We start from the raw sequence: 10370 nt of genomic DNA on the forward strand, positions 1-10370 counted from the left end.
GTTTGCCTTCTGGTTTTTCTTTCTGCTTCAGTGATATCCCATCGCGTTCCTCCCACCATCCCAAGTCCGGCCAGTCCGAGGCCGAAGATCCGGCGGCCGCAGAGGCACGGAGGCGGGAATCTGACCGGCGAGAGGCCGCAGACCGCCTACGGGAAGCTGAAGAGGCCGCCCGGGAAGCCGCCCGGGCTCGCCAGGTTGAGGATACCGCTCGGGAGGAGGCCGCCCGGGCCCGCCAAGCCGAGGAAGCCGCTCGGGAGGAGGCCGCCCGGGTTCGCCAGGCCGAAGAAGCCGCTCGGGAGGAGGCCGCCCGGGTTCGCCGGGCCGAAGAAGCCGCTCGGGAGGAGGCCGCCCGGGTTCGCCGGGCTGAGGCGATGGCGGCTTCCGAGGCAGTTCACGACGAGGCCGCGGACGCCTCGCTTGGGCCCACCCCTTCGGGCGACGCCCAGGACCAAACAGGTCCGGGGGTGGCCCGCGATGAGGCCGGCGCGTCCATTGGCGGGCCGAGCCGCGCGGCGTCTTCTTCAAGGCAGCTCTTCCCCACGCCTTCCGCCGCCCCGCTGAGCGCAGAGCCCCTTCTGCAGGCCTTAGCCGCCGCAAATACCGCGGTGTTGGATGGGTTCAATGCCCAGGTGGAGGCCCTGCAGGCGGAGCGTGCGGAGCTCGACGCCGCATGGGCGCGTGTCGAGGAGGGGCGGCGCTCGGTGGAGGCCATGGTAGAAGCGGGCCGCAAGGCACACCGCCGGCACGTCTCAGATCTTGAGGCCCGCAAGACGGCACTGGCGGAGATCGCTCGAGAGGTGGAGGAGGAGCGGGGGGCTGCCCTCATCGCCACCACTGTGATGATCGAGGCGCAGGACTCCCTCCGCCTTCAGCACGGGAACTGGGAGGCGGAGCTGAAGAAAAAGCTCGACGCCGCCCAGGGGGTTCTTGATGCCGCCGCTGCACGAGAGCAGCGAGCGACGGAGACCGAAGCGGCGCTCCGGCGGCGTGAAGAGGCCCTCGAGGCGCGCGCCATGGCGCTGGAGGAGCGCGCCTGCGTCGCGGAGAAAGTCCTGGCGGACCGCGAGGCCGCCGTCACCTCCCGGGAGGCAACGCTGGCGGCGCACGAGTCTGCCTGCGCCGAAGAGGAGTCCGCACTCCGCCTCCGCGAAGACGCGCTTGCCGAGCGGGAGCGAGCTCTCGAAGAGGCCGAGGCCGAAGCGCAACGGTTGGCGGACTCCCTGTCCCTCCGTGAGGCAGCGCTGACGGAGCAGGCCCGCCGCAATTTGGAATCCGTCCGCGCCGAGAGAGCCGCACTGGAGCAGCGGGCTGCCGATCTCGAGGCGCGGGAAAAAGAGCTGGACGCGAGGGCGTGCATCGGCGGGGCGGCTGCGGGCGAAAGCGACTTAGCCGCCCGCCTCGCAGATGCCGAACACACCGTCGCGGACATGCAGCGCGCGCTAGACTCATCCGCCGGGGAAGCCGAGGCCCTCCGCTTGGCGGGCGAGATAGGGCCCGGCATGCTCTGGGATGCAGTCTCCCGTCTGGATCGCGCCGGTCGGCAGGCGGGACTCTGGAAAGGGCAGACAATAAAGCCTGCCGCCAACCTGGGAGGCCTTGCCCAGCGCCTGTCGAAGATGGCCGGGGCTCTCCAGCAGCTCCCCGAGGAGCTCGAGAAGACCATCAAGTCATCCTCGAGAGACCTCGCCCAAGGAGCCGTGGAGCTCGTCCTGGCGAGCTACCAGGCCAGGGACCCCAACTTCTCTCCGTGGATGGCGCTGGACGAGTTCCCACCTGGGACTGAAGACAGCGCGCGCGCGCAGGTCCGGGACGCCGCCGACCACATCGTCCACAGCTTCGAGGGTTCGGCCCCTCGGCTCGCGTTCGCCCCCAACTCCGACGAGGAGGGCGATGTCAGCGGTGCAGACGACGTGGAAGACGAGGCCGGCGACCCGGGCGCATCGGATTGAGCCCCCAGGCCTCCGCCAATCTTCAATTTTCTTCTTTTTCTTTCTTCTAAGGCCCTCGGGCCTGTTTTTTGTATAAATCAACTTACAATCTGCAATCAAAAATGATGAAAAAATTCTTTGTGTTAATTTTATTTTGCTATGCGAATGAGATGAGGATGATCTGTGCCGTGATCCTCTTTTTGTGTCTTAGCTTGATTTAAGGGCCCGTGCCCAAGTCCCAGTCCTCGAAAAGTGCGGGTCGGGACTAGTGCCTGGGGAGATCCGCATGTCGAGACTGGCCAGGCCGGGAACGTGGTGACCGAGGGTTATGGGTGACCCGATTGTGGGTTTTTGCCGATTCCCCCCCGGAGTTCACCACGCCCCGGGGCACGGCTCGGTTCTGGGCCCTGTTTGGCGATTTTAGCTGACCGAACCGAGCCCCCGAGGGCAAGGTTGAGCACGAGTGACCTTATTTCAAGTCAAAATTCTTCAAAAGGAAAAAACGGCACAGACACAACCTTTAGGAAATTGAAACTGCTTTTATTGAAATGCTGAAATAAGAGAAAAAAGAATGTGCATGCGTGGTAGCCCCCGGCCAATCCTGCACACCCGAGGGGGGTGCGGGGTTGGCCCGAGCCAAAACCTGACACTCGACCCCCCCCTCAGGGGTAGAAGCGACGAAGGTGTTCGATGTTCCACGGGTTAGGCAGCTCAGTGCCGTCGCCCGTGGCCAGCCGTATGGAGCCCGGCCGGGGGACACCGATCACTCGATACGGACCCTCCCACATTGGTGAGAGCTTGCTCAATCCAGCACGCGTTTGGACGCGGCGTAAGACGAGGTCGTCGACGCAGAGTGATCGGGCCCGGACGTGGCGCTGATGGTAGCGCCGCAGGCTCTGCTGGTAGCGTGCAGCTCGGAGGGCCGCACGCCGCCTTCGTTCTTCCAAGTAGTCGAGGTCATCTCTACAAAGCTGATCTTGATCAACCTCGCAGTACATGGTAGCCCGAGGAGACCTCAGGGTGAGCTCGGATGGGAGAACCGCTTCCGCGCCGTAGACGAGGAAGAAAGGCGTTTCCCCGGTTGCTCGGCTTGGTGTGGTTCGGTTCGCCCAGAGCACCGCTGGTAACTCCTCGATCCACGAATCGCCATGCTTCTTGAGAATATTGAAGGTCTTGGTTTTAAGGCCTTTGAGGATTTCTGCATTGGCGCGCTCCACTTGGCCATTGCTTCTGGGGTGGGCAGGTGAGGCGAAGCAGAGCTTGATGCCCATGTCTTCGCAGTAGTCGCCGAAGAGTTCACTAGTGAATTGGGTGCCATTATCCGTAATAATACGGTTAGGCACTCCAAAACGGGCCGTGATGCCCTTAATGAATTTAAGTGCAGAGTGCTTATCGATCTTGACGACCGGATAAGCCTCGGGCCACTTAGTGAACTTGTCGATCGCGACATACAGATACTCAAACCCGCCCGGGGCCCGCTTAAACGGTCCCAGGATATCGAGCCCCCAGACAGCAAATGGCCACGAAAGTGGTATGATCTGCAGGGCCTGGGCCGGCTGATGGATTTGCTTGGCGTGAAACTGACACGCTCTGCATCGCCGGACCAGATCATCTGCATCATTGAGAGCTGTCGGCCAATAGAACCCTTGACGAAAGGCCTTGCCAACCAAGGTGCGCGAGGCGGAATGGGCTCCGCACTCGCCTTCATGGATGTCGGCAAGAAGCTCAACGCCTTGTTCCTGAGGAATGCACTTCAGGAGGATTCCGTTAGCCGCGCGCCGATAGAGGGTCCCTTCTACCAGCACGTAGCGTTTGGAAATGCGTTGGACGCGTTCACTCCCTTCACGGTCCTCAGGTAGAGTCTTATCTGCGAGGTATGCTTGGATCTCAGAGATCCAAGCAATCAATCTAAGGGAGCTTGGAGCGCTCCCTTCGGGTCCCGAGGCCTGGACTCCGACGGGCCTCGGGGGCCGGTCAGGCGCATCCGTCTGCCCTAAGGGGTCGGGTCGCGCCGACGGCTGGGTAAGCCTTTCTTCAAAGGCGCCCGGTGGGGTCTGGGCTCGCGAGGACGCGAGCCGTGAGAGTTCGTCGGCAACCATGTTATCCCGTCTGGGTACATGCCGAAGCTCTATCCCGTCAAAATGGCGCTCCATACGCCGCACTTGGCGTACGTAAGCGTCCATCTGTGGGTCAGAGCACCGGTACTCCTTACAGACCTGGTTAACGACCAGCTGGGAGTCGCCTAACACCAAGAGGCGGCGGATCCCCAGTCCAGCTGCCACTCTGAGTCCGGCAAGGAGTCCCTCGTACTCTGCCATATTATTAGTCGCTCGAAAGTCGAGACGGACCAAGTATCTGAGGACGTCTCCGTTCGGAGAGGTCAACGTGACCCCCGCACCGGCGCCCTGGAGAGACAGAGAACCGTCGAACTGCATCACCCAGTGGGCGGTGTGAGGCAGCTGAGAGGGGTCCGTGCTGGCCTCGGGGATTGAGACGGTCTCTGGAGTCGGGGTCCACTCTGCCACAAAATCGGCGAGGGCCTGGCTCTTGATAGCGTGGCGTGGTTCAAAGTGCAGATCGAACTCAGAAAGCTCGATTGCCCATTTTACCACTCGTCCTGTACCCTCTCGATTATGCAAGATTTGACCGAGGGGGTAAGACGTAACCACAGTGACCCGATGCGCCTGGAAATAATGGCGCAGTTTCCTCGAGGCCATCAGAATAGCGTAAAGCATCTTCTGGGCCTGAGGGTATCGGGTCTTGGCGTCCCGGAGGGCCTCACTAACAAAGTAGACAGGCCGCTGCACCTTTCGGCGGGGCCGATCCTCTTCGCTAGGGGCCGCATCCCCGGGGCGTTCTTCGTCCAAGTGGCCTCTCGGGGCACACTCGTCTTCTGTGCCGATGACCTCGGGGTCGGAGGATGACAGGAGCGGCCTTCCCACAGTGGTCTCGGGGCCGTCCTGGGGGTCGGGGGCTCCTGGCGTCGTCGGACAAGCGGGCAAAGGGCCTACTCCGGTCGTCAGGGGCCTCAGGCCTCCGTTCGGCTCGGGGGCCTCTTCTCCCTGCTTTCTCCCGGGTCGAGTCAGCACAGGGTTAGCCTCGGGGCCAAAGGGCGATAGGTGCGGCCTTCCCGCAGTGGCCTCGGGGCCTTCCTGAGGGTCGGGGGCACCCAGCACCGTCTGACAAGCGGGCAGATGGCCGACTCCGGTCGTCAGGGGCCTTAGGCCACCGTTCGACTCGGGGGCTTCTCTTCCCTGCTCGCTCCCGGGCCAAGTCAGCACAGGGCGGGGGTGCGCGAAATGAGGATTGTCTTCATCGCGCTCCACAACCAACGCTGCACTAACTACTTGGGGGGTCGCCCCTAAGTAGAGTAGTAGGGGCTCATTTGGCCCCGGGGCGACTAGAACTGGGGGAGAGCTGAGATATGTCTTCAACTGAGTGAGGGCACGTTCAGCTTCCTCCGTCCAAGTAAACGGCCCCGAGCGCTTGAGGAGCTTAAATAAGGGTAGCGCCTTCTCTCCCAGCCTCGATATGAAACGACTTAGGGCGGCAATGCAACCGGTGACGCATTGCACATCCCTAAGTTTGGTGGGGGGGCGCATCCGCTCTATAGCTCGTATCTTCTCGGGGTTGGCCTCGATGCCTCGGGCAGAGACCAAGAACCCGAGAAGCTTGCCCGCAGGTACACCAAACACGCACTTATCGGGGTTCAGTTTTATGCGGGCGGAGCGGAGATTTTCAAAAGTTTCCGCTAGATCTAAGAGTAAAGTCTCTTGGTTGCGCGTCTTTACAACCAAGTCATCGACATAAGCCTCAACATTACGCCCTATTTGGCTACCCAAAGAAATTCGAGTAGTACGTTGAAAAGTAGGACCTGCATTCTTTAACCCGAAGGGCATTGATGTATAACAATAGGTTCCTACGGGGGTAATGAACGCAGTTTTTTCCTCATCCTCCCTAGCCATGCGAATCTGATGGTAACCAGAGTATGCATCTAGAAAACACAAAAGGTCGCACCCCGCGGTGGAGTCGACAATCTGATCTATGCGAGGCAGGGGGTAAGGGTCCTTAGGACATGCCTTGTTAAGGTCGGTGTAGTCGATGCACATCCGAAGCTTGCCGTTCGCCTTTGGAACGACCACCGGGTTCGCCAGCCACTCCGGATGGATGACTTCACGGATGAATCCGGCCTCCAGAAGTCTTGCCACCTCCTCGCGGATGAAGGCTTGACGTTCCGGGGCCTGCCGCCGCACTTTCTGCCGGACCGGCCTTGCGCCCGGCCGCACGGCGAGACGGTGCTCAATCACCTCCCTGGGGACCCCGGGCATATCCGCCGGTCTCCATGCGAAGACGTCAGCGTTTGCCCGCAGGAAGGAGACGAGCGCGTCTTCCTATTTGCCATCCAGAAGACCACCGATCCGTGTGGTCTTGGATGGGCCGTCGCCCAGGGCAACCTCCTTGGCCGGGACCTCGGCGCATGTGACAATCCGCTGCCTCGGGGCGGTGGGGGCGGAGGTGCCAAGCCTCTCGTCACCACCCTCGGGCTTGGACGCAGCAGCGAGGTGGTCCGCGCGCTGCTCCATGCAAGCGAGCGCGACTTTCAGGTCGCCATGGACAGAGATGGGGCCACCGGGGCCCGGCATCTTCATCTGGAGGTAGGCGTAGTGGACCGCCGCCATGAACTTCACCAACGCGGGCCTCCCCAGGACCGCGTTGTAGGGCAGACTGAGGTCCGCCACATCGAAGTTCACCCGCTCCGTGCGGAAGTTGGCTGATTCACCAAAGGTGACCGGTAGGTCGATGTGACCCAATGGCCATGTGTGCCCCGGCGTCACACCGATAATCGGTTGGGACGGCTGGAGCACCATCCCCGGGGCCTTGATGGCATCAAAAGCCGCGGGGGAAATGATGTTGAGGGCCGCTCCCCCATCTATGAGGACACGCCCCAACTTCACGTTGCAGATGGTGGGGGAAACCACCATCGCAATCTGCCCTCCCCGGGCGACGCACGGTGGGTGGTCGGTCTGGTCGAAAGTGAGGGCAACCTCCGACCACCGCGCCCGGCGCGTCGCCTCATGAGTAGGGGCCGCGGCCAGAAGCTCTCGCTTCATGGCCTTGAGGCTCCGGCGAGAGACGTGAGCACACGCTCCCCCATCGACAGTGGCAATGGTGGCCCCAGGTTCTTGGAAACCTAGGTCATCATCACCGTCATCGATGTCAACAGCGGGGGCCTTCTGCTTGGCCTCACTTCGCCGTTTACCGGAGGGAGTTGCCGGCGACTTGCCCTCACGGCGTTCCTTCCTCCTGTCCTCCTCCCACTTCCTCGTTCGCTCAGCCAAGTTTTTGACCGCGCGACAGTCCGCGAGATCGTGGAGGGAGGTGTTGTGCACGGAGCACCACTTGCCGGCTGGGCGCTCCCTGGCGGGAGTACCAGCCTCTTTCTTTTTGTCGCTGGCAGGCCTCCCCTTTCGGGTGGCCCGCGGAGCGCCCTCGATGGCGAGGACATGACCCTCGTCGCCGGAATAGACCGACCTCTTCTTCCTCCTCCTGTCACGCCGCCCTGTCTGAGCGGCGGATCCGGGGGCGGCCGAAGCTGCCACTCCGGAACCGGAGGGGTTCCAGGTCCATGCTTCCTCCTTACGAGCCACTCGGTCTGCGAGCTGAAAAAGCTCCGCGGTAGTCTGGGGCTCTTTGGAAGCGATCTTTTCGAGCATGCGGTTGTGCCGCACACCCCCCCTGAACGCGTAGATCACCGCGTGTGCAGGGATGCATGGTATGGTATTGCGGACTTGGCAAAACCGCTGAATGTACGAGCGAAGTGACTCATCATCCCCTCGCTGTACCGCGTGCAAGTCCGCTTCTTCGCCTGGGCGCGGATAAGTGCCTTGAAAGTTCATAGTGAACTGTTGGCATAAATCCTCCCAAGAGTGGACCGACGCAGGTGGCAGGTTCATTAGCCAACCCCGCGCCTGTCCCTTCAGGGCCATGGGAAAGAAATTCGCCATGACTCTGTCGTCACCCCCAGCGGCCTCAATCCCGGTCGTATAGACCTGGAGAAACTCGGTGGGGTTGACACTCCCATCATACTTCTCGGTGATGGTGGGCCGGAACCTTAGGGGCCAACGGACATTCCGAAGACTCGCCACAAAGGCTCTACAGCCGACACCACCAGCCGGGGGCACGGAGGGCTGGTCCTCACGTCCATGTCGAGGTGACACTCTGGACGAAGAGGCGCCCTCCGTTGCGCGGGGAGTACGCCGGCTATTACGCCGGCGCTCGATGTCGAGGCGGGCATCCGGCTCTCCATGCTGATCCTCCCGAGTCGGAGGTGCCGACGAGGGAGTGGCAGCCGAATGGCGTGCAACAGCCGCCGCTCGCCGCGCCCTCCGTCTCGACGACACGGAGCCGGTAGTGGCGGCGCCGGAGGTCTTGGTGGTGGCGGATCGTCCACCAGCACCCAGGCGCTGCTGTGCCGTCATGACCAAGTTGGCCACGTCGTCCAGCCATCGCTGGGCTGGAGACTCCGGGTCAGGGACGACGGGCGGGTGACGTAGGAGCGCGCCAACAGCCTGAAGCGCGCCCTGAGGCGTGCTGCCGTCGCCGTAGACGAGGAGGCGACGCTCCCCATCTCGCCGTTCTCCTGCATCACCCGCGACTGGCGATGCTGCGGATTTTTCGACCCTCTCGAGCGCCTCCCCCTGCTTAGGATTTTGGTGTGGAGGGGGCGGTGGAGTACGAGCTCGACGACGTGGATTCGGCTCCCCGTCGTCGCCACTCACACTGGGAGAGAGGTCGGGTGCCTTTGCTTGCTCAGCCATGAGGCTGATCAAGAAAAACTTGACGCACCCGGAAAAGTGCGAGAGCTCAGAAAACACCCGCTGAGCCCCCTACCTGGCGCGCCAGATGACGGAGCTCGTGGCTCCTCACCGGGAGACCGCACAGGCCCCCCTTTGCCGGTTCGGCCGGGGGCTCAGGGTGAGATCTCAAGCTCTCTCGGTATGTGGAAAGATCGCCAGCTAGGAAGAAACACGAGACACGGGCGATGTATACAGGTTCGGGCCGCTGAGAAGCGTAATACCCTACTCCTGTGTTTTGGTGGATCTGTGTATGAAGGAGCTACAAAGTGTGAGCCGACCTCTCCCTCGTTCTAGGCTCTGAATCTGGAAAGAATCAACCAACCCCCTTCTCTATGGGCAAGGTCCTCCTTTTATACTTCAAGGGGATACCACATGCACCCCTCCCTTTCCAAACTGGACTTTTCTTCTTTTCATAAATGGACGGAGATTTGCACGGTCGTCCTCCGAACATCCTCCTGACGGGACGGCACATACCTACCTCCACTTCTGCCTGAGGCGGGCACGTCGTGGGAAGGTGGCTGTGTGCTGACGACATGAGCAGTGTCAGACCGGTCACAAATCGGTCATTCTTGTCCACCACACGTCGGCTCAGCAACGTGCATGTTTGCCCTTCTTCAAACAACATCTTGCTTGTAATGGTTAGGATGAAGCCTGGCATATATCGATCGGGGCTAACGTGTCATCTCTGGGATGTAACACGCTAGCTCCAGCCGGGGACAAGTGCCTAGAAGCTCTCGTCTAGACAGGATGGGGCGAAGCATGCGTCTGACCGCCTGTCGCCACCTAACCCGCGATTTGACCGGTCTGTGACTGGTCACAGACCGGATAATCGAGTGCACTGCACTGCACTTCGTGCGGCGTGACACGCTTAGCCGAGGCGCAATAAATGCGGTTAGGTGAGCCCTGCTGTGCTCACCTAACCCATACACGTGGAGTAGAAAACACGAGGGGTCGGGGCGCCTCGGCCCTCGGGGGCGAGGCTGGAGTGGTCCGACCCCCCCCCCCTCGGGAAGACCAAGAGGTGGGCGCACACATCACCCTCGGGCCCGACGTCCCCCGAGGGTGCCAGGCCACGTGGGCGATTGTGTCTGCCTCAAGCCTCGAGTCATGATACTCCCGGTCCCATGTCACCGACACATACCTTTTTTTTTTTTGCAAAGTTGCCTAAAAAACGCGTTTATTTTGTTGCCAAATTTAGTAAATACATAAGAAATCCTGCCAAAATTTTGACAATATTGTTATCTTGTCAAAATTGGGTAAGGTTTATTTTGGCAACAATCTGAACAGGCCCCTAATCATCACCACTCAACTCATTTCCACAATACTTTAACAAATCTATATATCTTTTTATAATATTTAATATATACTTATCAATATATTCCACATTAAATCATGGGTCCTCATATTTCATTACTTTTTTCTTTTTACTCCTAGCTCGATTATCGAAAAAATATATTAAAAATTGTTTAGTAATTCTCACAACAAAGCGCGGGGAATCACCTACTACTATTGAAACTACATGTACATTTTTTCTAAATTTTTTTATAATATTTGTTAGTTGGTGTGTATGGAGTGTGCACAGGAA

At 60.4% G+C, this 10370-nt stretch overlaps 1 protein-coding gene across 1 annotated transcript; it reads left to right on the top strand.

Annotated features, from left to right (window-relative positions):
* The first annotated feature begins 371 nt into the window (after positions 1 to 371).
* Positions 372 to 1949, top strand: LOC136356172 (uncharacterized). Its single transcript, XM_066309755.1, has 2 exons — positions 372 to 1274; positions 1725 to 1949. Exons 1-2 carry the CDS (start codon positions 372 to 374, stop codon positions 1947 to 1949), a joined length of 1128 nt encoding a protein of 375 aa, XP_066165852.1.
* The last annotated feature ends 8421 nt before the right edge of the window (positions 1950 to 10370 follow it).

Source organism: Oryza sativa, chromosome 4 (assembly GCF_034140825.1).
Source record: "Oryza sativa Japonica Group chromosome 4, ASM3414082v1".
Classification (NCBI taxonomy): domain Eukaryota; kingdom Viridiplantae; phylum Streptophyta; class Magnoliopsida; order Poales; family Poaceae; genus Oryza; species Oryza sativa.